This window comes from Cladophialophora bantiana, assembly GCF_000835475.1.
Source record: "Cladophialophora bantiana CBS 173.52 unplaced genomic scaffold supercont1.16, whole genome shotgun sequence".
In the NCBI taxonomy this organism is placed as follows: Eukaryota; Fungi; Ascomycota; class Eurotiomycetes; order Chaetothyriales; family Herpotrichiellaceae; genus Cladophialophora; species Cladophialophora bantiana.
Genome location: NW_015971590.1, coordinates 44024 through 69408, shown reverse-complemented (window position 1 = coordinate 69408; position 25385 = coordinate 44024). Strand labels below are relative to the sequence as shown.

The 25385-nt window shown below is 51.3% G+C and overlaps 9 protein-coding genes across 9 annotated transcripts; 4 read left to right on the top strand and 5 right to left on the bottom strand.

Annotated features, from left to right (window-relative positions):
* Nucleotides 1-3688: 3688 nt before the first annotated feature.
* Z519_09606 (uncharacterized protein) lies at nucleotides 3689-6028 on the top strand (the record flags this gene model as incomplete). Its single annotated transcript, XM_016767327.1, has 1 exon — nucleotides 3689-6028. The coding sequence occupies one exon, from the start codon at nucleotides 3689-3691 to the stop codon at nucleotides 6026-6028; it is 2340 nt and encodes a 779-aa protein (XP_016616119.1).
* Nucleotides 6029-6613: 585 nt separating this feature from the next.
* On the bottom strand, nucleotides 6614-7057 carry Z519_09605 (uncharacterized protein; the record flags this gene model as incomplete). Its single annotated transcript, XM_016767326.1, has 1 exon — nucleotides 6614-7057. One exon carries the CDS (start codon nucleotides 7055-7057, stop codon nucleotides 6614-6616), a length of 444 nt encoding a protein of 147 aa, XP_016616118.1.
* A 1591-nt stretch (nucleotides 7058-8648) lies between these two features.
* Nucleotides 8649-11822, bottom strand: Z519_09604 (uncharacterized protein; the record flags this gene model as incomplete). Its single annotated transcript, XM_016767325.1, has 1 exon — nucleotides 8649-11822. The coding sequence occupies one exon, from the start codon at nucleotides 11820-11822 to the stop codon at nucleotides 8649-8651; it is 3174 nt and encodes a 1057-aa protein (XP_016616117.1).
* A 586-nt stretch (nucleotides 11823-12408) lies between these two features.
* Nucleotides 12409-13233, top strand: Z519_09603 (uncharacterized protein; the record flags this gene model as incomplete). Its single annotated transcript, XM_016767324.1, has 1 exon — nucleotides 12409-13233. One exon carries the CDS (start codon nucleotides 12409-12411, stop codon nucleotides 13231-13233), a length of 825 nt encoding a protein of 274 aa, XP_016616116.1.
* A 633-nt stretch (nucleotides 13234-13866) lies between these two features.
* Nucleotides 13867-14661, top strand: Z519_09602 (uncharacterized protein; the record flags this gene model as incomplete). Its single annotated transcript, XM_016767323.1, has 1 exon — nucleotides 13867-14661. The coding sequence occupies one exon, from the start codon at nucleotides 13867-13869 to the stop codon at nucleotides 14659-14661; it is 795 nt and encodes a 264-aa protein (XP_016616115.1).
* Nucleotides 14662-14787: 126 nt separating this feature from the next.
* On the bottom strand, nucleotides 14788-16572 carry Z519_09601 (uncharacterized protein; the record flags this gene model as incomplete). Its single annotated transcript, XM_016767322.1, has 2 exons — nucleotides 14788-16415; nucleotides 16473-16572. 2 exons carry the CDS (start codon nucleotides 16570-16572, stop codon nucleotides 14788-14790), a joined length of 1728 nt encoding a protein of 575 aa, XP_016616114.1.
* A 594-nt stretch (nucleotides 16573-17166) lies between these two features.
* On the top strand, nucleotides 17167-18559 carry Z519_09600 (uncharacterized protein; the record flags this gene model as incomplete). Its single annotated transcript, XM_016767321.1, has 3 exons — nucleotides 17167-17263; nucleotides 17325-18226; nucleotides 18308-18559. 3 exons carry the CDS (start codon nucleotides 17167-17169, stop codon nucleotides 18557-18559), a joined length of 1251 nt encoding a protein of 416 aa, XP_016616113.1.
* A 1478-nt stretch (nucleotides 18560-20037) lies between these two features.
* On the bottom strand, nucleotides 20038-20964 carry Z519_09599 (uncharacterized protein; the record flags this gene model as incomplete). Its single annotated transcript, XM_016767320.1, has 2 exons — nucleotides 20038-20082; nucleotides 20137-20964. 2 exons carry the CDS (start codon nucleotides 20962-20964, stop codon nucleotides 20038-20040), a joined length of 873 nt encoding a protein of 290 aa, XP_016616112.1.
* Nucleotides 20965-23291: 2327 nt separating this feature from the next.
* Nucleotides 23292-24835, bottom strand: Z519_09598 (uncharacterized protein; the record flags this gene model as incomplete). Its single annotated transcript, XM_016767319.1, has 2 exons — nucleotides 23292-24638; nucleotides 24692-24835. 2 exons carry the CDS (start codon nucleotides 24833-24835, stop codon nucleotides 23292-23294), a joined length of 1491 nt encoding a protein of 496 aa, XP_016616111.1.
* Between the last annotated feature and the right edge of the window lie 550 nt (nucleotides 24836-25385).

Below are 25385 nucleotides of genomic sequence, written 5' to 3'. Positions count from 1 at the left end.
CCCGAGTATCCGTCTTGTAACCTGAGCCATGGCTAAGCCATTTTTTGAACTGCGGCCGCGCAATCCCAAGCTGGTCTAAGGTGCCCAAGGTGCCATGAACAGCGTGGGGCGCCTACAATGTGGCCCCGATTCCCAGTTTCTAGCGAGCTAGGGATGGAGTAACATTTTGGCCTCTTCATCCAGTCCCACTCCAGGGAATGGGAGCATTAATGGGAGGGGCAACCTAGCCGAGAAACATGTCGTATAGGCTGTACCAAATGATGCTCGAAAATTTGTTGCGAAGACATCTTGGATATGCCAACAACTGTCTCGCTGTCAAAGCAATTGGAGACCAGACCCCATAAATAAAAGATTTTGGGGACAATCCATTTGGGTCTTTCCCCATAAGAATTTTGTCTCAGTCCTCAGACCCGATATCGGGGCTACGCCCTGATTGGCTAGGCTATGGCTTAAAGCGCCGGCCAATCACAAAATTCAAAGAATGTTGCGATAAACGAGTCTGGGGCTGGATACGTGAAAAAGGCCGAGATTTCGTTCGAGCCGTTTAAATGACGTTATAGGTAAGCGATTGAATAGATAATCTTAGTAATTACGTCGTCTTTTTAAATATTCATCGTTCAACCTTCCTATATAAACAGCTAAGAATCTCGACGACAACTCAATTTTTGAAAGTCCTACATTTTTGTTAGACACAGCCTTGAGAGAGACCGGTCACGAATCGCAAAGGCACGACTCACCACACTCATTGGACACATGGAAGGATCCACAGGAGAACAAGGCTGGGGCACGTGATATGCCCTGCTGGCCCTGCTGGCCCTGTCGGCCCTGTTGGCACAGACGGCACAAAGCGTGCAGAGCGCACAGAGCGCACGCATTATATGTACACCTTCATTACCCCAGATAGATTACACTCCCTCCGGAGCCAATTCATGTTAGCTATTGAACCCGACAGTTCTTAGTAACACCGACTGCTCATACATTGCGTTGTCCATAACCAGTTCATACTATCAAGGGCTTGTTACTGAGAACCCTAACCCAGTGGGTTCTGTGGCTGTGTCTCTCCCAACGAGAGTCCCGCACTCGATTAGGCAGCAGCAGCCACGTATTTCTGCCTGCACTGCCCTGACATTTAGAAATTGGCCTTGCTCCCCTCTTTTTACTACGAGGATGCATACTGCTGAAAGCATTCATTCCAAGCACACCGTCTCATGGCTTGCACAAGGACATATGCCGACTACACAGTTGCGTGTATCTGCCCTATAGGCTTCGAAGTGGCCGCTGTTGAAGGCGTGCTCGACGAAATTCACGATCCTCTTCTGCGACTCGCGATCTCAATGCCTACACATTTGGCAGAATAGGTGGACACAACGTGGTAATAGCCGTTTTACCCGAAATTGGGAACAATGCGGCGTCTACCGTGGCGAATCAAATTCTGAATGACTTCCCTTCAATCCGGTTTGGCTTATTAGGAGGCATCGGAGGCGGTGTTCCTGGTATTGGAGGTGAAGATGATATACGGCTCGGCGATGTGGTCGTCAGTCAACCCACAGGCACGTTTGGAGGGGTAGTGCAGTATGACCTCAAAAAGGCATTTCGAAACGGGCGGTTTGAGGATCTCGGGCGCCTAAACCAACCACCATATGTGTTAAGCACCCATGTGCGAAAGCTACAAGGTCAGCACGAAAGACTTGGAAATATGGCAGCGCGCTGGAAGCTGCTTCTGAATTCGGTCACGAGAAGACAGCGCAATTATTGCGTAGTTGGATTGCGAAGGAGTGATTCCAGGGCTTGTGGTTGCGAGCACGTTTTCAGTCAGACGAGGCTAGCTTGTTATTGTGCTTGAACAAAAAGATTCACATAGATCTCTGGTGAGCAACAGAGTTGGATCGACAAAAGCAGGAGTGCGGAGCTGACAAACTCAGTCAATAACATGTATGCCTGGTATGAATAGGCACAAGAGTGTTGCATGTTCCTTTACGATGTGCATGTCGACGATCTCATCTCAGATGAAAACCGGGTGCGCTCCCAATCCAGCGCTGGGATCTCGTGCGGTTGGACTTTGCAGGAGTTAATCGCATCGGCCAACCTTATATTCTACAACAACAGATGGACGCCACTCGGCTGCAAGGCGGATATTGTTCAACTCCTCGAAGAACTCACTCGATCGATGGAGACATCCCGTCCAAGCGCTCAAAGCCTTTCCAGTATTCCATCGCACAGCGGATGTCTTGGGCTGCTGGCGAGATAACAACCCGACCGGAGGATCGTGCCGATGACCTTCTGGGTATATTCAACATTCACATGCCTATGCTGGACGGAGAAGGAGCCAATGCTTTCCGCTGTTTGCAAGAAGAGATCATGAAGCAATCCGATGACCAAATATCGTTTGCGTGGTCCGATTCACGCGAAGTCAAGCCTGTCCTCTCACTGTTACCTTCAGGTTTCAAAGACTCAAGTCGGCTGAGATGTATATACGCCACTAACGACGGCCATATCGGAACCCTAGTATATGAATACGTAAATTGTCGCGCTGAGCTCTGGCCAAATCATCTCAGAGGCGAGTCGCGCGCTACGACGGTGTGTGCGAGGGTACGAGAGGTTGGGCATTTTTCGTTCGCAACACACTGCACGAAAATCCCTCTGGTCGAAAAGATTTGGTGATACTAAATAGCAATATTGTTGCAAACAAACGAGGTATCCTGTCAATATAGGATCAATAGGCCTTCTTGGCGCGGACGTCGACGTAGCCATGCAGAGACCTATAAAATGGCTTCGTATTATCGTTCAAACACAACAAAATGTTCGAAGGAAGCACCATTCCTTCTGCAAAAGAAGCCCTATACTATCATATTGGATCCAAAACAAGCCAGATTTCAGGTGAAGCCGCAGCTATGGCCGATGTTCCTTCCAATTCGAATGTTCGTAGGCTAAACGCAGATTCAGTGTGGTTCTCTTCAACCATGGTCCTCGATGTGATAGCCAAGGAAAAGGCTATGACTATCAGATCGCAAGTGTTACAGAAATCTCTCCACTCTGAGAAGTTGGCCGTGGCATAGCATCGAGGCGAAACTGAAGCCTGTCGGGGCCCTGTCAGTGTTCCCATGAGAAGGTAAATGATGTGGCTTGAAAAGCACTTTTCAACCATTTCATCGTGTATGAAATTGTGAGTTGACTTTGCCTACTCCAAGGGCTTGGCTGTGTTCTGTGAAATGGGTTCTCAGAAGCTTTAATGGACAAGGAAACCCATTCGAGGGAGAGCGGGCTTACCCGTGCATATATTTACCGGATTTCAATTCCGTTTTCAGGGCCTCGACACGTTCTATTAAGACAGGCGTTGGGCAAACACGGGCAAAGGGCTCTTGCTATGCATCAGGTGGCGTAGCCTGTTTGAGGCTAGGAGTAACATTATCCAATTTTCTTTGTGCCTAAATCTGGTGCCGTGCGACGCAGGAAATCCCGACGAAGAGGGTTTGCAAGGCTGAAGATGCGTCGAGGCCAACTCCCTACAAAGAGGTTTACCGGCGGCTCCTCGCTTGGGCGGCCAAGGAGCTGTGGCTCTGGGCAGGTACCAGCAGTACTATTGGCCTGCCAAGTCTCTTCTTGGTGTGAGGCTGGAAACATCATCCTCAACCAACAGCATTCTCTTTCTCCTTCTAGACACAGCATTCGTTCGCATATCACAAATAGCATGGATATCCTGCCACTGCCAGATGGCGTCGAGTCGCATTGGCTCGTCCCCGACCTCGGCGGCCCGGACTTCGATAATCAGGGATTCTTAGGCTATGACGAGCGTCAAGGCTGGAACGTTGACGCCTTATTTCGAGGAAAGATCACTGCCGCTCGCAAAGATTGGGAGAACTATTATACCTCGGTGTCGCAGGAAGATGGCAGATTTGTTCGCATGTCAAGCACGCAGGAAGTGATTCTCCTTTGTGCGGGTTCGTTCCTTCAAACATGGATTTTCTACGGGATTTGGCAGGAGGCATTGAGCAGGCCCGTCTCTAGGCAAGAGGGCTCTGTTGAAGGGCCTGGCGCCAATGCGGCGCGACATAATCTGAGCGCCTCGAATCGGTACGTCACTGCGGGAGCACTCTTCAGAGAATTCATGGCAAGACGTGACGAGTTGAACAACAACTTGAAATGGGCAGACCAGTTCGACCGCTGCTTACAAGAGGCGAAATGGATATTGCAGAAGCTGGATCGGAACTCGGACAAAGCTACCATGCAATTCTTGCCGCTTTCGGTATGTCTGGCTCTGTCTACCTTGGTCGAAACGCTCGACAGGTACCGCAGACTTTGGCTCGATGATACTGAGGATGTCCTTGCCAATTCGCAAATTTCGGTACCGTGTCAGCTGCTGGAGAGAAAACTGATATCTGAGGATGGCTGGTGTCCCAGCATCGTGCATCGGGTGGGCTCAAGACTCGGCCTTGAAGGCTTATACTTCGCCAGCCTTCTCCCTTCCTTGAAGGATGGGTTTGACCATGAAAACTGTACTACACGGTTTGCTTGTGTCGCTTCCAATGTCGATGTCGGTAACTATCAGACCCGTCATGTGTCCGAACACTGCGACTGTAAAAGGCATGGGTGTGACCACATGCAGCCGGAATGCGCTTGTCAGCATCAGGCAATGCCGAACTCCGACTTGGTGGCGGCCTTCGAGAACGAACAGTTTCCTCTTGTGGGTTTCCAGGGCGAGAAGATCAACATAATTCCCTTCAAACCAGGCTTGCGATACGTTGCAATCTCTCACGTATGGTCTGATGGTAGGGGAAATCCAAGGCAGAATTCATTGCCCATGTGTCAACTTCGCTCAATCCAACACTATGTCACCGCTTTGACAACGAACCAAGGCTCACCCTTCTGGATAGACACCTTGTGCGTGCCCGTGGAGGAACCTCTGAGGCATCTGGCAATTCTGCGCATGGCCAAGGTCTACTCGTCGGCAAGTCAAGTACTTGTCTTGTCAGAGGAGCTCCTTTCACACAACCTTCCATCTTCACCAGACCAAGTGTTATTTTCTATCTTTTGCTGCAAGTGGATGTTACGACTCTGGACGATGCAGGAAGCGACTTTGGCGGAGGATCTGAGATTTCAGTTTGCCGACACCATAGTCCCATACACCCCAAGGGAACACGTATTAACGGTCATGGCTTCGGATGCCGCTGGCCTCGTTTCTCAACTTCTCGGACTATACGCCGCGATCTCCATTGACCAGGCTAAATTGTCGCTTCAGACCGTAAAGCATGAAAAATATCCATTTCTGACCTTTTTGACTACCCTCCAATTTCGATCCACATCGAGACCGATGGACGTTACGGTATGCGCCTCAATCCTGCTAGGTTCCGGTTTGAGCGCGGTTCTTGAGGCTCAGGATGATGTCAAAATGCAGACATTCTGGGCGAACCAGGAAAAATTGCCTGCCAGTGTCCTGTGGATGCTTGGGCCTCGTTTAAAGGTTGATGGATTTCGGTGGGCTCCTAGCGATCTGCTCCACCCGGGGACAAGGCTCCTCACGCCCTCTGAGGATTATCCACCAGCACACCCAACACCAGAGGGGCTTCTTGTCAATGGCATCGACGCAATCTTGCTAAAAGATTTGCCGGTTCCTACCGTCGAAAAGACCCATTTGCGCTTTCGGTTACCCAATTCGTCGCAGAGATACATCGTTTTCAAGGACCAGGATCATGACAAGTGGGTCGATATGACGAGCTTTTGGAATGGTAACTGTGTTTTATTCCTGGCTGAGCACCCTACAAGGCGATCAGAAGCCTTTGCTGCGTTAACTATGCCCATGGTCGACCTCAGCAATAAAGAATGTAGGGAAGACGAGCGCCACCCGGTGTCAGCGCGTTACCTCGCAGGGCTTATTGTTTGTACGGAGGAATATTGGTATGAACGACTGATGCCCCAAGGGACGAACGACTTTTACCAAGCCAAATCTTTCTTGAACTCGAAGGGGATGGACTTTGTGGACATTCAAGAGTCAATGCTCGTCAAAACCTCGCGACGATGGTGCATTTTCTGAAAGACAAAGCCTTGTTTGCTCCAGGGGTCGGCCTTGTCGCCAGCTCCGGCCGCATAGGGCAGGCATCACTCCATTTCCTGATGAATGCGGAGTAACAGCAATAGGCTGGGCGGGCGGGCACTTGGCCATAAGCCCTTCGCTCACTATATCTCACCTTCACCATCCACCAGATGTCTTTTTCCACGAGGCTGATGCATTTTCCTCCTGCTACATGGAGCCACGAGGCATATCTGCATCTCGCCAAGATTAAGACGACATCCAAGTTTTAAGAAAGGACGCGCGGACACCGTCTTGTCGTCGCCTGATTCATTAATCGCCGACTATGGCCCCGACATTCTTGGCCTTCAATATTACTGCAAGTGAACGATATGCCCCTTTCGCAACCTTCATTCTGCAGATAAATCATTCAGGGCATTTTGAGAAGTCATATTATCCATGCTCTGACGATGGTTCATCTCAGTACTCGGATGGCTCAAAATGAATCTGACCTCTCCCGACCGTGGCCTTGGCTGTTCATCATCTATCTAGCCTTGTCCCCTTCCGCGTGCGCTTGCTCACTTCTCAAACATTTCGTCTTCTTTGGGTTCATGGCGACTTGATGACATACGAGGTCCTCCCACCACCAGCAGTCTCGATCAATACGCCACCATAGCTACCCTGCCCAGTGAAGCACTGAGCCAACAGCTTCTGAAAATCGTTCACCACCTCTCCACAGCTCGGCGGAGTTGCCACCATATTCAAGGTATTTTGGAAGATGATTGTTCCCGACGGGTCATCCACCGAGACACCCTCTAATGGGTTAAGCGATATGGGTGCGCTCGGATTCGATTGGCAGATAAGGCGATCGAACTCGTTAACGAGATCGTTGGCCTGTTGAGTGGTCACGAGTCCGCTTCCAGGCTCGAAGCAGGTGATTTGATCCGTGTCGTCCGAGAACTGGGGAGTAGCGGCTGGATTCGGGAAGGGAGACGCGAGACCCAACGATGGGAGAAGGAGAAGAGATGGAAGCAGATTCTTGAAGGTTGGCATGATGGCAGGATCTTCCAACAAAACGAGGGGCTTTTTTTACAGTTTCGGAACGAGTGCTGGGACCAGAAGGAACGGATTGCTTGCCTGCTACCATCGAAGGTGAGTCCTGCGTGTGTTTCGCTCTGTTTATATACGTGCCCGCCCATGCTGTGCATACCTGTGGTTTGATTCACCCAATTCATCTATAAAAGCCATATACCAAGTCCAAGCCTGCCGATTGGTCTCTTTCCAGGGCCTTGTGGACAAGGCAGACCTCACGTCAGCCACTCACGAGTCGTGGTGGTGCACCGCCATTTTCTACAGGTGGGGAGCCAGCGGCGTTGTCTGAGCTGTCGAATCTGGAGCCAGAGCAAAATGTTGTGAAAACTGTACATTGGCCCAGTCCTGAACGTTCGTGCTTTTGTTATATTTATAGTCTTTGGCGGTATTTGATGCATTTTGTGTCGAGGCGGAAAGAAGAAATGCCCATCTCTCACTTCCTCCTTTGAGCCCCATTGTGTTCGAGTTTGTTTCCAAAACACCGCGGCTAAAGGCCGAGGAGGATGTTCTGATGGACCTTTTCTTTTTCCATTCGCCGTCCTGCGCTTTCTTGTTAACTGCCGCGATGTCCCTTTCTGGACGAGGTTTCACGAGCATTGTATTGACTGCAAGAGGTAACAGGTATTCCGAGAATAGTGTGTCACTTCACATAGCTCGCTGTTGTCAGTGGCATGCCAATCCCACCATTTGCAGTGTGAGACTCTTTCAAATCACTTCCCGCCATTTGGAAGATTCCCGTCTAACGTCCATGCAGCTCCAAGAATGGCGACGGGTGCTTTACAATACTACATACCTATCTACCGGTTGAGCTCTCTCGGCTGGCCCAAATCTGCACCACTCCTTCATATACGAGAGCTGGCCGGTATACTGCGTCCCGCACAGAAAGAAGCGCTGTGCTCGAATCGGGGGGGAAAGCTGGATCGCAAAGCTTTCAGGCACAATTTGCCGGCTGAGCTGACAGCTACTTGTCCGACCCAGAAGATTTATTTCTGCGATATTCAGCGACTGGTCGTTGCGGGGGAGAACAACGTTGAGCTGGTTGTTCTTGTCAGAACCCAAAACCCCTGGGCAGGACACTGAGCTGTACATAGCTCGCATCCTTAGTCGCAGATTGTTTGTCGCAGCGCCCAACGTTGGGTCGGTCGCTCCCATCATATATATGTTTGTGTCATATGTACCTCGCAAGGCACATACCTGGGTTACCGGCGAATGAAAGACTTGTTCGCCAAGAATGGTAGGCTTTGCTATGGTATAGTTTTAGTGAATGATGAGAACCTTGAGGAGATATACCTTCCCACCGAAACCTGGAAGGACTAATCCAATCCTCTCCCACGGTATTATGCAGGCTTGCAATTGCTTCAGCGTAGGCCATTGAGCATATGCGTTCTGACTGGGGATTCTCCTCTTCTCTCGATTCGGACGGGATCTGTTATATCTAAACAATGGTGCTAGGGCGTAATGTAAGATGGTATATATATTATATATTAAGGAGGCGCTGAATAGTAAATCACATTGGACTTCTTGCACAAAAGCCTGTTGTCTAGCCCGGCTCTCAAGCTCCGAAATGAACATACTGGGCCCAAAGCAAAGGCTGCCCACTGTATCTCTCCCTCGCCTTGATCACAGCCGCCTGCAACGCCGCTGGTATACTTCCATCTCTGCTCAACAGTTTGTCTTCCTGGGAAAGCTTCGCGTAAAAATCTCGCGCCACCTCTGCGCATACGCCGTCCGCCGACGGCCACATGGACCCAATCACATGTCCAAACCCGGCCACTTGAAAGCCGCTTACCAGGTGGATGACTTCGTCCAACAGTCCCGTCGCGCTGTTCTCCGCGGTCGAGCAAGCAGAGAGATAGGCGAGATGGGCATGGGGCAGATACATATCTGAAATTTGTCGAACCGTAAGACGATCCTGGATCGGCTTGCCGAGTGGCTGCGCTCGTTTCTGCAACACCAAGCACCCGTCCGAGGGGTCCCTAGGGTTGGACTGGCCGTGTCCAGCGTAATGGAAGATGTGACACTCTTGCAGCCGCTCACGCACCTCGTCGGCATCGGGGCAACGGAGCTCCTGTATACTGAAAGCAGATGCGGCTGATGCGTGGATGTTGCTTGCTTCGCCAGTGACGTACGGTAGATCGGCTTCTCCTGGAGTTTCCGGCATCAACACTATAGCGAGGGCTTTCTTGTTGACAGTAGCAGCAGCAACAGTCATGTCAGCCACACGGGTTGTTGCAATTCGTTCTCGAGCAAAATCGAGCGCCTTGATTGTTGGCGTGTAGGAAGAAATCGCATGGCTGAACGTATTTTGTGCAGAGCCGGGGGAATGATCTCCAGCGGCATGAAAAGGAATCGTACAAGCGGCGCCTGTGCCAATCCACCATATGCGACGACAACGGCTTTTGGACACCCCGGTCTGTGGCTCGTCCGTCAGCTTTTCCAGCACCACTTGGACACATGCCTTCCAGATCCACGCCAGGAATGCCCGATAAAGTTTGTTCTTCTTTCCATAGTCACTTCGAGTGAAGTTAGTAAGACCCAGGTCAATCCAACCTTGAATACTCTGGAACGAAAAGTCTGGCAAAGGTACCAGGTTGATGCCTGACTGGGAAACGAGTATAGCATCAGCACGTAGCTGCGTGACGTTGACTATCGTAATAGGCCCAGTTTTGGCCTGCTGTTGCAATTCCTGTGCAGTAGCGCCTCGCAAGAACCTTTCGTGACCGGGAATAGCCCTAATGCGATGGATACACTTCTCCAGATTCACCACAGCGTCCTGTCGAGATTTGGCTTTCTGCTGCTGTCTTCCAGCATCAAGTGGATCTCCCGCCGGCACATTGACCTCTGCCCGCAAACTTTCATAAAGTTTCGCTTCTTCTGGACATGACAGTAAAAGTTGCGAGATATCACGACGATCGTCGATCAAAAGTCCCAAGATCGCGCCACGTCCGAGCTCCAGGATTTCTAGCGCCTCACTCACATCTCGCCCTGCTTGCACAGATAAAGAACAGGCTGTCGCGGCGAGCCCGGCAAACATAGATAATGCGTGCTGTTGATCGTCTCGAGCCAGAGACCGATTGTTGACGATGGGCAAAACCCTGATAGCATCATTCGCTATCTCACTAGCTCGGCTCCAATCTCGCTGGTCCTGAAGTAGATTGATTGCGGCTACTGCAGAGGGGAGCCGTTTTGAAGGGATACCATTGACACAACTCCAGGACCGGAGGAATGAGTCGAGCGCCCTTGTATGGTGCAATGGGTTCGGTGACTTGTATTGCTGGCGGCCTAGTATGTTCAGGTACATGGCCAGGTCTGGATGATCTGACGGTGTTGCTTGTACTCCTCGTTCTGCCTTTTTGATAGCCTCATCAAGGTATTCTGTTTGCTTAGTTCGATCAAACAGCATCTGAAACTTCGTACTCAGGTTGATGAGCCTGCCTGCAAGGCTGGCATGATCGGATGGAGTAAGAAGCACGGCGATTTGCTCGATGTCAATGGCTTCTATGAGATCTGACATCTGCCCGGTGCTCATATACCGTCGTTGAAGCACCAAGCCTAGGTTGCTCATCATCGGAGCCCGATCAGAATGACCAGGTGGAGTCGAGTGTACTGCTTCTCGTGCTTTCGCTACCGCATCTTCCAAGTCTTCCATGTTGCCGATGCGCTCGTACCGCCATCGAAGCTGCACGCCTAGGTTGCTAAGCGATGTTGCGAGGCCGTGTTCATCAATTCGAGGCAGTTGCACCGCTTCTCGGGCATTAGAAATAGCTTCTTCTAGGTCTTCCAGTCGGTCAGTTCGCTCATATCGCATGGCGAATTTGTTGCTTAAGTTGCTGAGGTACAAGGCCCGGAACGGATGGCCTTTCGGTAGCAGCTTTGATGCCATTTCTGCTTTGTTAATAGCGGCTTCCAAGTCTTGCAACTGGCCGGTACGCTCGTATTTGCTTTCTAGCAGGTTGCCTAGGCTGTTCAAATATCGAGCTTGCTGTGCTTGCTGCGGATCCTTGTCAAGTGTGAGCTGCAGGGCCTGTTTTACTCTGAGGATTGCCTGATCTAGATCTTCCAGAGCTCCAGTCCGCTGGTATCGCAGGCCAAGGTTTCCGCTTAGTTCAGATAAGCACTGAGGTAGATGCGTATGATCGCTGGGAAGAAGCTGCACCGCTTTCTCTGCGTGTCGGATGGCCATTTGAAGGTCTTCCAGCTCCCCTGTTCGCTCGTATCGAACATGAAGCACACGCCCTAGGTGATTTATAACCAAGGCCAACATTGGATCGTCGGGTGCCACGATCTGTACTGCTTCCTCTGCCCTATAGATTGCATTTTTCAAATCCTCCATTCGCCCACAAGAACTATAACGTCTTCCATAATTGTTGCTGAGATTGTAAAGGCAGAACAGCCGGCTTGGATGTTCGGTGGGACTGAGTCTCACAGCTTCCTCAGCGGCTTTGACCGCTTCCTCTAGATCTTCCTGTTGTCCTAAGCGATCATATCGCCTTCCTAGGTTGACACTCAGATTGGTGAACCAGATTGCTTGCTGGGAGTCTTCTGCCTGGCCTAGACAAATTGCTTCCTTGGAAGCCTTGATGGAGCCATTCAGGTCTTCCAACTGTCCTGTGAGCTCAAATCGATTCGCAAGCTCGACACTTAGACTTGTCAAAACTTTTGGGCGGTCAAACGGATTAGGGTGCGCGAGCGCAAGGCTCACAGCCTCATCTGCTTTACTATCCATGTGCTTTTACCTGGCAAGCTTTGTACAGGCCACTTGAATTCTTGAAGGTTTCCGGCGCCGTCTCTGACTGAAGATTGCTGATTAGAGAACTCGAACTTCTGCAGGTCTGGACTTTACTTGACATCGGGCCTGTTGGTAGAAGGTTCCACTCCCGCGACCTCGTGGAGTTACCCATACTTGTATGGACAGCGGCAGACACCGGCAAAGTCGTGAGACGAGACTCTGTGCGTGTTCGTGATAGAGTTTTGAGCATCCTTGGCTCGAATCATCAAGAACCAGGTCGCCAATAATCATGTCCGTTGCCCTCCCTCCCGCCTGGGCGAGATCCCGCTTCCGCAAATAGCTAGCAGCGAGCACAAATGCTGAATCTAGACCTTGTTCAAGTCCGGTCTTGGTTTTCTTGAGCGGTTCCTGGGCGCAGCAGCTGAGTCGCCATTGTTCCATAGCTTCGAACTGGGTCACAACGACTCATACCTGGATCTCGACTCTTATCATCCTGCTCATCTCACACGATGATCGATATTCCAGGCTCCTACGAAGATATCTCTAAGCCACAAGCAGTTCTCTCTCACTCAACCCGATCACAATGCATCAGAGTGTTTTGATCCCACAAACTTTTCTCCCTGTTGAGGCTATCAAGCTTGGCAGGATTGTTTTAAACGTTGCTGATCCACAGTCGGACTTTCTTGACCCGATTTCGCCCATGGATATCGAGGTGGTTGTCAAGTCACACTCGGATTTCATCGGTCATGATTCCAAGTCATTGGAAAAGGGATTTAGCAGCACCTTGACGCGTCTGGTTTCGATCTCCCGCTCGAAGCAGAAGAAGACATTGACGTCCATCACGGCGGACCGTGTTGTTACACATCAAATCAGTAATTCTGGGAAGTGGTTCAACCAGGCTCTTGAGAATGAAGCGACCCGCAAATGGATCGAACAGGCAAACAATCAAGGCGATGACGTCTATCTAGTGGTCGGGTACCACACCATGTTCGACGCGCAAGTGGTTGAGGGTGGCAGTTTAGACGCGAAGATGACGGCCCACATCAGTCTACCCATAGCAGAAGCACTGGCCGCAGCAGGCGTGGTGATACCGCTAGGCGACATGATCGACCCGTCTGTCGGAGGACATCGTCAGCAGCAACAAGGACAGCAAAAACGATTCGTGGCTGCCGGGGAGCAGATCTGTGCAGTTCAGTACCGCAAGCTGCGCTTCAAGTGGTATTCGAGCAGCAAAATGGACGATCCAACACTCGGACCGAGCAAGTGGAAGAGTTACTTGACCTTTCGGGGTCAAACTGACGATGTTGTGGAGGTGGACCTTGAGGATGAGTTGGAGCTGGGGGACGAGGTTGAAACCTACGTTTTCGATGGGCAGGAGAGCTTCTTCTCTCTGAGCGCTGCTCTGTGATGATGATTGAAAACCTCGAAACGTTAGCAATGATTTCTGTGACGGACGGAGAACGGTGTACAAGTGCTCCGTTAAGTCACGAGGGGAAGGTGGGGGGTTGATATCACGTGTCGCACGTGATACTCTCTCGGGTATCTTTCCATCTTCGCACGTTCCTTCCGCCTCCCAGCGAGCTTGCCTGTCTACGGAGCGAGGTACCCTGATTATTACCTTTGATCTGCTTGTCTGATACAACACCACTACACCACAATACAATACACCACACTATACATGGCTCCCTAATGTCTTTACGCCTTGCTACAACCGTACTCGTACAAGCACACCCTGCGCCTCTCATTGGCCCCGCGCGGGTTTCTCTTCTAGGCAGACGCCATATTTGCAAATCCGCAGTTTAGTATCTGGTATGTATGTAACCCTTTTGTTTTGCGCCAATGAGGTGGTCGAAACTTGCGCCTGCTTCGCAGTATTAAAGAGATGAATGAACTGTCGTCGAGGTATATAAGAAGATCTGGATCCGTGGATCTGTTTGCGTTTGAGGACGTCTCTTGAACTCACTTCAAGCCAGAGACATTGGCATCCTCAGTACCATCACAACTACCATCATCAGATATCTCGCATGACTCTGGGGGGAAAATGTCCCTTCCATCAACAAACGCAAACCCACTTGGAGCCTACCTCTCACCAGCGTCGGGAACCCGCACCGCGCTCCTCCTAATTGACATCCAGCGCGGCCTGAACACCAGCAACGGCTACTTCGGGACCGAGCGGTCGACTCCCGATTTCGAGGAAAATATCATTTCTCTCCTGGCCGCATGCAGAGAGTATAACAAGACAAGCACGGGCACCAGCGAAAGTCGAGATTCCAAGCCGACTTCTTCTCAAGACACCGCCGCTAATGGTGACACCCCCAGCAACGAGGCCGACGAATCATCAAGAGGCCCCTTCCCGATAGAAATCGTGCATGTATACCACTCATCCACAAACCCACTGTCTCCACTACACGCGTCCGGAACGACACAGAAGGACGGGATATTGTTCATGCCGTGCGCGGCACCGGTGTCGCCGTCGTCCTCTGGTCAGATTGAGCACGTGCTCTCAAAATCCACAAACACGGCCTTTGGCAACGTGGCCCTGCAGCCGATCCTGGAACGCAGCCACATCGCGCAGTTGGTCGTCGTGGGGATCGCGACGGACCACTGCGTGTCGACCAGCGTGCGCTGGGCCAAGGATCTGGGTGTTGTCAAAGGACAAGGGCCACAGAAGGAAGGTAAACAAGGCAAGATCGTCATCGTAAGCGATGCTACTGCGTGCTTTAGCAAAGGTGGTTTCGATGCCGAGACGGTGCAGAAGGTCCATCTTGCTAGCCTCGAGGGCGAGTTCGCAAAGGTTATGAGCACAAGTGATGTGTTGGCCCAGCTATTTGGATGAGACCATCACTCTCTTCAGACATGGAAGGGAGCCAATGCCCCTCTGTGAACCATTGTTCATCGCCTAAATCGACAGTATCCTCGCAAATACTATACAATATGTTTAATACAGCCACCAATTGATGGATCATTTCAAATCATCCTCCTGGCCACTATATCCGGCCGTTGGATCTGCAGTTGCCATGAGAATAGCTTCGGTAGTCATGCGAAATGGCCACCTTTCATATGCCAACCCGATCTCCACAAACATATCGGTTGGCAAAACTCTCACTCTTAACGTAGTCAAATCATACCAACCTCCCTTGGTGGGATCATGAATCCCCGGGATAGTCTTGACGAAGTCATCCAACCCCTCATGGACCAGCGACTTCAGCGCTTCAGCCACGCTCTTGGAAAAATATAGCGAGAGACTGGCTACAACGAAGCGGAAGCATACCATCTTATCGTATGTGTCGATTCTGGAAATCAAATCAGCTCGCGGAATCACATCCAGAAGGGTCATATGCCGATTATTCCGACTAGGAGCATCAAATTCGTCATCGTGCACGATCAAAGGGTGAGTCTCCCGTCGATTCCAGGCCAGAATTGGCGGTGACAGGTCCCAAGCTCGGCAGTCGTCGATGGCCTTTTCTGCGAAGATTCTGTTTGTTCGATTCAAGGTCTTGAGATTTTCTTTAATAGCTTCGGCGCGATTTCGAAGTGATCGTTCAGTGTCGGGATTCAGCGAGTTATTCTTCGCCTGGCGTATCTCGAGCTTCCATTCTGATATCAGTTGTCTTTCTTGGTTGACCAGTTCAACTGCTTTCATGTGAGTCTTGTGTGTGGTGTTTGCCCGCCTTAACAGCTCCCCCCATTCCTTCTGAAGCGGTGTTTTGAGGCCAAGTTTGCGAATGGATTGCCCTGAAGCATAGCGCCGATACCAATGGGGATACTTCTTTCTTATATGGCTGTCTAACTGCAGGAGTCTTGGCACCCACTCTGCGTCCGAGGTAAAGTGTGCCTTTCGCAGATTTCGAGGCGTAGGCTCGATACTGAGCAGCTCGCGTGGTGCTGGTGTGTCGAGTCTCAATTTGGGTATCTCATATCCTGAAATCTTTTTGGCTCTAGCATCGATGATTGCAAATTCTTCCAATTCGAGGTCGGTCCATTTCCTATATCTTGTCGATTTGGTCTCCGCTGGTGCCCCAGCGACCTCGGCAATGTCCGTGGTTGCCTCAAGCATGACGGTCTGCTTATGACGTGCGTGAACGGTTCGCGGGATATAAGAGTTCTTTTCATGATCAGGAATCCATGCCAAAACGCGGATCAGACCATAACGAAAGAAACCAGCGCTTGGACCTGACAAAAGCGACAGGTAGAGCTCGTCGAAGAATTTTCTGCTGAGGGACCCCATATATCCGCCGATGCTGATTTTTGCACCAGAGAGGTTGACCGTCATCAACAGGGATCCATTGTATTCAGGGAGCTTTCCCACAGGACCAGCTTTTTCCGTGTCATATCGAGTCAACAGTCGTTTCTCAGGATCAAATACATCTTCGAGGATGGTGGCGTGCCGATATCTTGAGCCGTGGCTCTTCAACAAGGGTTGGAGATGCTCCGCATATCTGTCCAGATCAGATTCGACAAGGACATGTCGTCGAGGCTGAAGGAGACGATGGAGACTTTGGGACCAAAGTCCTCGCCCGGGGTTTATATCGATGATGTCGCAAGTGTTTGGAGCAGGGAGACCGGTACGAAGGCGGACGAGGATATCGTCTGCCGGGCATCAGCAAAGACGAAAAGAGTGCAGACCTCAATCGCTTAACAACTCACCACACAGCCGTTGGCTGGTTATCTCATAACGACCAGAGCCGCGACTTAAAGTCTTCTTGGCAACTGTTGAGGCGTGACGTGTAAAAGAGGGTAGGATCATACGCAGGAAAGAAGCGAGTGGGAGTCGGACCACAGTGGTCAGAAACGAGGAAAAGGATGGAATGGAGGATCAGAAACAGTATCATCTATGCGAGCATCGAAGATGGCAAGAGACGCAGATGGAGGAGATTGGGTTTCACAGAAGCGGAAATGGGGGTCCCTAGAATGTTATTGGCGACAGGGTTGCAACCTTTTGGGCCTGCAAGCCCTAGCAAACTCGGGTTCTGTAGCCCGGGGAAGCGCCCAATCAGTGTCCGACTGGGTGACTGCATCCACCTGGCACTTGTAACTTGGCTCCCAGGGTGCGCCCCAGTTGGCCCCTAGTGACCCCCCTCCTGCGCCCTTAGGTGCCCCTCGAGCCCAATCACGACTCCCCCGCACCGCTGAGTTCAAAGAGTTTCGTCATGAGTCAGGACAACACCACGCTATCTCGACCCCAGTCTGCTCAGTGCCTTGTCTTCTACTTGCTTTTGCCCACGCGACAGGCTTATATTAAAGCCTATTTGGCAGATCTCCAGATCCTCAACTGAATCATACAATACAGCGCTGTTGATTCCCATACTCAATCCTTCTGGCATTGACTTCAACTACCGCTATGGAGCCTCAGCAACAGGCTCATATGGTCGCCGAGCGCCTCGCCGAGCCCTCCCATCAACAGCGTTTCTTCAACTACTTCCAGCATGAAATAACCGGTACACCGCGCCCTCTACGCTGCCAAAGAGACCGTGGCTGACGAAAGGAACTGTGCGACAGCTCTCCAAGATGAAATGGACCATCTTGCAGAAACTGCCCTCATAGGCGGCGAACGCTCTGATGCTATGGACCATTGCCTTGCTGGCATCACGCGACTATCCGGTGAAGTCAAGGACGCTTCAGCATACATCCCGCCCTACGATCAGAGAACATACGGTGAGGCCATTAAGGCCCTGCAAGAGAAATTGGAAGAAACGCGCAGATCCCACGCTCCTAAACCCAAGTTCTCTTTCAAATCAAAATCTCCCTCTGCTCTGTCCCTTAGTGATGCGGCAGAGTTGGCAGCGGAGAAACGTCGAGCTGTCCCAGGCTACCTGTCCCCTTCCCCCAATGCCTCGTTTGTCAATACCCCCAGCTACATCAACACCCCTGCCAACGAGCGAGCACAAGATGAACAGGACTCAATCTCAGAGGAAAAAGAGGAACCTAGAAAAGAAGTCAAATCGACCGCAACGGTCAACACAGAAACGAAATCGCAACCACCGCCCGCGGACCCTCTCCAAGAAACCGACCGCCCATCCTTATGCACAACAGCAACCTCGACCTCCATCTCAAATCAATCTAACACACACATCATCCTGCCCTCCTCGGCACCAAACACGCGAACACCTTGCTCACTCTCAAGGCTCAGTGGGTGTGTCGTCGATTTATCCGTACCCACGACCGCTACGGCACCCTTTGCGAGTATAACCATCACCTCTGTTTCCTCCTCCCTTGTACTCTGTGGTTCAGTCTCCGGTCCTGCGCACATCACAGGCGTCAAAAGCAGCGTACTTGTGATCAAATGCCGCCAATTTCGTATGCACGAGTGTCAGAACGTTGATGTCTATTTGCACTGTACAAGCCGACCGATCATCGAGGATTGTGAGGGGATAAGGTTCACTGTATTGCCTAAATTCCACGTATGTTGCTCGGTCATCCAAACCTCGATTTGAACCCTCCTCCATTCCTTTCAGCGTTTGATGCTAACTGAGTGGAAACAGAGTGACCTTATTTCCTCCTCGCAAGAAGATCCCTCTGCTGTGCCCAACCAATGGAACCAGATTGACGACTTCAAGTGGCTCTCTCCCGACCAACCCAGTCCGAATTGGTCACTGTTACCAGCCGAGGACAATGTACCAGATGAGACATGGCGAGAGATCGTCCCGGGTGGACCTGGTTGGAGTGTGGGCGATATCTTGAAAGCCGTGGGTGTGACCAACACTTCCGCCGGCGGTGTAGCTGGCGTCAGTTAAGGCGGGACAATGGAGGGGAGCCCAGACAGGAAGGGAAAGGAAATGAGGAGTTACTAGAGCGGGGATTAGATTGTATCATGACGAAACGAGATCACACAGCAGTTACCACGAGTAAGTCGAAAACGACAATAGGCTGGAAACGAAAGCAGCTCTGAAGGAACGACGAGCAATGAACCAATGTCCCGTCGGACCACCTGACCAACTATATGCGATTAAAACAACGCGGAGCTTTTCAAGCAGGGCACTTGATTCTTCATGAGACCCGTGTGCGAGAGAACAGTCAGTCAATCAGTAGCCACAAGGGAGAAAGGGAAGATGGGAGAGAGCAATGAGATCACGCCTGACCTTGCTTGAACACAGGGTGAAAAAGAAGGTAAAAAAAAAAACCAAAAAAAAAAAACCAGGACACGCACTCGGTATATAAATGCCAAGCCTGCTGCTGCTACATACATATTCGATGACAGGAGATCAAAGGCGCGAGCAAAGGGTAACAGGGCAGATTATCACAAGGGATGCGTGTTGAGACGGAATATGCTCAGAGCTAAAGGTACAGCAGTATCGTATACTCCGTATTTATTGACGGTGGATGGGGTAGCTAGGTAGGTAATAGGAAATGAACAGGTTGTGATGGTGGTACAAAACAGGCAGGAAATCTCTATCTACACTTACACACAGCCCGCTCCAAGCCATGCCATGACTTCGTGACACGATGCGATCAGCTTCCATTTGTTTGTTGGTTGGACCCATCCCATCCTCCCCGTTCATTCCCACGAGACATCCCGAGTTAGGATATCTCATCGTCCATTCCCCCCGATGCTTGCTTCCTATCAGACATTACCCTCGCGATATGATATTTTTGAGACAAGAACCCTGTGTGTGCTTCGTTCTTGCTCGTGCTAATATTAGTAAGTGGGTTTTCATTGGTACCCATTTTCTCTCGCGTGACGGTGTCTAAAACCACTGCTTCACAACACCCTCAATAGTAATGTAAGCATGGGTATGCAAGTCTTGAGAAGCCACCTTCTCGGTCCTGAATCTTGCCCTTCTCCTCCAGCCTTGTCAACCATCCCCAGGAGAAGGAAAATCCTGTGGTAATACTCGAACAAACCACCGACGCCGAAGCTATGCCATCGACCACCTGAAACTGGGTCGAAAATCTAGAACAAACAGCAAATGAGAGTAAGGGACTGGAAGGTGCTGTTGAATAAGGATCGTTCATCATTTCAATTGTATTGCTGAAATGTGGAAAGCGAGGTTGAGGTCGAGAGGATTGTGTCTGGATCGTAGTGTTCATTCATCAGTGTGCGAGTGGTCGAGTGATGTGGATAGTGTCGGATTTTCAGCCATCTCAAGGTAAGGGAAAGGACTCATAGCAGACTGTGCCGTCTCCAGATGAGTGCGTTGTCGTCTCCATGCTGTGGTGTAATGTCCGCACTGCCTCGTATCGGCGGCGGAGTAAAGTTGATGGTCACTTGTCACTACGCCATAGTGGATTGCTTTGACTCTCGATCCGGATTTCGTACCTAGGGGTGTATTAGTGGTTTTGATACGCCGTCGCTAGGGTCAAGTCAACATACCTGCAATATCCTCCTGGAGAAATCTCGCTCATCTGCGATGCTGCCAATGCTCTGTCGGCGGTGTGAGTAGATTGAGGGATCAAGCCGCTGGTCTGTTGATGACTTGTCTGATTTTGCAGATCCGACAAATGAGTTCACTGCCGCGTTACGACGGTGTTCTTCTTCAATCTCACGATTCCTCTTGTGTCTCAAGAACAACAGAACGCCTCCAATAATGCCAGCGAGGCCGACAACCCCAACGACAACCCCAACAGCAATGCCAACCTTGCTAGTCCCGCCGGATGATTTTTCAGAAGAAGGGGAAGCGGAAGCAGTCACCACCACCGTCTCGCCAGGTTTGGTGATGACTGCAGGTTGGGTTGTGCTCGAGCCGTTAGACTGTGTAGGGGAGGAGCTGCTCGAACTGCTGGTACTGTTCGGGGCAGTTTCAACGTCTCCATTCAATCCAGTAAGATATACTTGCCAGAAGCCGATGCCACCACAAGTCTGCTGATCGAAGCCATTGCATGGCGTGTTGCAACTGTCTGGGTTCACTTCAGTATCCAAAGCTGGTAGTTCGTCACCGCAATAACAAGTTGATCCTCCAGTTATAGCCATGACAGGCTTGTTCAACTGCACGCATACTCCTTGGCAGTATCCCGAAGTTTGGAAAGTGTAGTCTCCCTGCGAGGTCAAGGGGTCTGGATGGTCGTAGCAGCCTAGTGTTGTGATCGCTTTGGGGGCATTTGTGGAAGTAGCGGTTGAGGATTCTGACTGAGCCGACACTGGTGTCGTGAAGAGAGCAAGAGCCGAGGTCAGAGCAACGGTATGTAGAAGTGATCGCGCCATAGTTCACGCGATCTTCTGCCTCAACGCGATATACAAAGTTGGTGAGGCCGAATCCGAAGAAAGACGCGGCTTGAGGTCGGACGATGTGTCGAAAGAATCAGGGTATTGTGGCCCTTCGACTCGACTGGCACGCGTAGAACGAGAGATTCGCGGTTGTTGGCGGTGAGTTCGAAGTTGTTCAAATATCGGTCAGGTGGTGACTCGTCGTGTAACCATTCAAAACCAGGTGAAGGACCCAGGCAATTGAAAAGGCGCAGTTGACACGAATTTCTTTGTTCTCCTTCACAGCAGTGACCCGCACTGCTATCTTTTCTCCCTTGCTCTTTTGTTAACCTTCAGCACCTAGGGGTCCCCGATTATACATCAAAGGACGGAGCGGTATCGAGGTGTTTACGGTTCTGTAGGGAGCTCCGTATTCTGGTCGGTTCGAGGAGGCAAAGGGGATGTTGAGAGGGAATGCAAGTTGCGTTTCAGACTTGATACACAGAGGGCCCCTGAGAATCGATCAAAGGAGTAATTGAAGCTGAGCGAGTGTAAGGAGTCTCAGACGAGACTTGGCGGATGTGTAGACGGGTATAGAATACGCTGCGGCACTCTGCCTCGATGGCGATGTGGTGAGGTTGTTGTGATGGTCCAAAGGAATGTGATGGCTTGATTTCTGCGCAGGTGCAGGTGCAGAGAGAGGAAGAGTCACAAGACTTGGAAGAAGGGGAAACGAGGTCGAAGGAGCACCAGCCAGCGACTGACAAACGCGGGTGCCTTACGAGGCACAGGAACCACCACGACTGCACGACCAGGGTAAGAGGAGATGCCGGCTCGCTGAGTGGCACCAGGTCGTGACTAGGGGAGCAGGGGTTAATGTTTCAATTGGTTCTCTAGGCAATATTGAGCAAGATGGCAAAGGGACCTGCAGTAGCACGCAAGGGCATTGGCAGGGGTGCATTGGGACAAGCTTGGGCAGACACGGTGCTTGCCGAAGGGAAGAAACAGCGGCAGCAAAAAATGGCTCCCCTCGGAAATTGGCTGTCAAACGCCTAGCCACGGTTTAGGTATGGTTTGGGCTTGGTTTAGGCATGGGGACTCCCCCGAACCCATTGATAGCCCCTTTAGACGGGGGTGCTGCACAGCTTAGCCAGGTACCATCGGCCTCCTGTCCAATCCACTTCGAGGCACTTGACAGCCACTTTCGCCCACGTTATCTGACTTTCCTAGCATCAGCAACTTCGAATCTTCATATCAGTTCTCTATCAGGTGGACTGGAGTCCTGATGCTTAATTCCATCTTGATCCAGGCCAATTAATCCGATACAAGAAATTATGAAGAGTTATTCCAGCAGTATTGCTCTTCTTACTACCCGTCCTCGACCCAGCAAGCCCCCTTGAAGAGAAACCCGAACAGTGTTTATTCACTTCTCGACTGGCTTTAGTCTCCTGCCGAGGCACCAGGAAGCATTCTTGCATGTTCCTGCATTGGTGTGCGTGGCCTTGCGAGCTACGTCTGCCGTGATTTGCTCACCCGCAACTGGGGCTGACGGAGGCCCCAGTTTGAAATCGCAGAGGGGCGTTCGGCATGGCACTTTGATGGCTTGGGCCTAGGTAGGTAGGGGCACGACGAGACGCCGCGACTGCTTCACATTTCTTCTGCAGCAAGGGAAGCTGGCAAGAGGCCGCGTCGTATCGCGGTCCTGTTGTTTATCCGATTGGAGGCAGCCAGCTGGGTACCAGGGCCAACGGTGTTCTGAGGCGAAGGTGTGCGCGCCACTTCTGGCATGATCTGAGCAGTGGCGCGGGGGCGTTTTGTGGCTTGTCCGCGGCTTGATTTCGCTTGATAAGTGCATTCACATATGTACCCATGCTCGAAGCTTGCACAACAGTTCTTTGCAAAAGGGAAAAAAAAAAATTAAGGACATGTGCAAGGCAGAATCTGACTTGGCCGGGTGTAGTCTCCGGTGATACCTTGTCAAGCCATACGCCACGGCTGGAAATCGAGTTGATATTTCTGGAACATATCTGGAGTTAGATAGAACTAATACTTAGTACCGAGAAACTACTAGCCAGGACCCGTAGGCAAGTACGCACGCACGTCGACCTCGTACTCAAGGGTGCCATACCACATAAATCATTAACTCGTCTCTGGAAATATACATACAACGCGCAGTAATGACCAAGATGAGGCCAAAAAAAGAGCAACTCAGTCTCGGCACCATGCTCGTGCAGTCATTGATCGCGACCCCTGGTCAGTGCTTGAGTCCAAAAGCTCATGGCAAATACATTGGTTTTGGACCAATGCCGTGAGCCTGCTTCCCGCAATCAGGTCTCAAGGCGTCATCACTTATCTCGAAGATCCACCACCTCAAACTCCATCCCTTTAGCCTCGACGACGTGTCCCGGTCGGAGCGCGTCAGTGTAGATATTTTCGACACTGTGCGGATGGAAGATTCCGGGCTGCTCGCAGCTGAGAATGGCCTTCTTCCCAGGAGGGTCTGTCAACCGATACACTCCCCAGTCGCCACCGTGGGTCGTGTCTCCCTTGCTAGGAGCACACACTATTGCCACGCTCTCCGCCAGCATCATCTGGTATCCCGCATGGGTATGCAGGTCTCGGCTACTCATAAAACACGTCTGGGTCGGATGGGTATGTATCCAACCAAGAATCATAAGGTCCTCCGAATCCACATAGTCGAAGAGCTGTGATTCATTTGTCATCTCACACGTATCCGAGGTGGCCGTTTGCGCGGGAATAATGAGTCTGCTGATGAAGAAGGCGTTGGCGATGAGCGTGCCGCCTAGGAATCCGCAGGTTTCCAGATTGGCTAACGTGTTTTTGTGCGCGAGTCGCAGAAAGGTTGTCCGCAATGTCGGTGGTAGGAACACAGTTCGTAATGGCGTGCCGTTTTCCAGATATGCGGCAGGAGCAAAAATATGCGTTGGTTCAGGTGTCTGTGACCTTGCCGCAGGTTGCTCCGTCACTTTCTCTGGACGAGGTGGGAGCGCACCTACACTGCTACTGGATTTTGGAGGTAAAGCTGGAGGTGGAACTGGAATATCTCTCTGGACGTCGGTAGATAATACGTGAGGTCTTGGAGAACTCAGCATCGGCTGAATATGATGCACAGGGATGGTCGGATACTGATATGTCACGTTGCTGCCCATGGGTGCCGGCGGCCGGGTGACTGAGCCCTGAGAGAAGGAGCTGGACCTCCCTTCTACTCGGGCTCGAATCTCCTGTAGCCTCCGTGACAAATCATCTGCCTCGTTCCCAGACGTCAGCGCAGCCTGTCGACTCGCAGCCCTCCTAGAGATTTCCTTCTGCAAAAGTCTGACAGCCAGCTCTTTGTTTTCGTGTGCTTGGAGTTGCTGGGCTCTTTGAACCTGAGTCGGCCGCGGACTTGGAGGGTCACTGGCGTAATGGTTCTGCGCTTGTGCACTCCGCCTTGCCTCCCTCTCTTTGATCACCTTGACGTAACGCTCATATCGCTCATTGATTCGGGGCTTTAGCAAATCCAGGACCTTGAAATTCTCGTTGACTTCTTTCTCCGCCTCTTTTAACAGCAGTTTGTTGGCTCTCTCCCTAGCTTGCGGGTGGGCCGGCAACTGAGAAAGGATAAGGTGGGCATGTCGGAAGAGGAGAAGATACGTTGTCTCTTCATCGCCTTCTCGGACATAGACCTCTGCCTGTGGGAAAAGGTCAGCGCTGCCCTCTCAGTTGTGCTACAGGAGCCACCGACCTCTTTCAACATGGCTTGAGCAGACCGGAGCCAGTATCGCAGAGGAATTTGGGCGTCATATTCGTAGTCCTGAGCAGCTTTGGTAATCTGCTGGACACTTCGAGGGGGGTGTAGTGAGCCCATGCTCACCCTGAGAGCCGACATGTGTGCAACTTCAACAACCACCTGCCTCGGAGGGGTGACGGTCCATGTGGGGTATGTTGAGAATCACCTAACCGGGCTTAATGGTCTTCGAATGCTGGACTGACACTCCAGCGAAGTAACCCCACTCGCTTAGAATCAACGGACAAAGACGCAAGATTGCGCGATACAGAAAAGTGGTGGTAGCTCTCATCGTGTTGAGAGTTGAGCAACTGCGAGTTGGTGCAAATTGAAGCCTAGTGAGCCGCAGTCAGGCGTCACTCATTTAGCAGCCCCTCCACCTCGGGGAAAGTCTTCCGAGCGGACATGCACTAAGAGCAACGGTTAGATACCCTACTTTGGTAGTCCATAAGTAGCTCGCTAGGTACGTACTTGTTAGTACAAGGTACAGTAGTATCGCCCGAAAAAGCCTTGTCCTCCATCGCCGCTTTACTCACTGCTCGACTCCTAGCCACGGTGGCGGCCTCAATGACTATCTAAATCTCCGCGAATTAGGCTAAGCTATGTACTGTACAGTACATAGAATCAGCATGAGTCCCTGCGGGCCACGCCA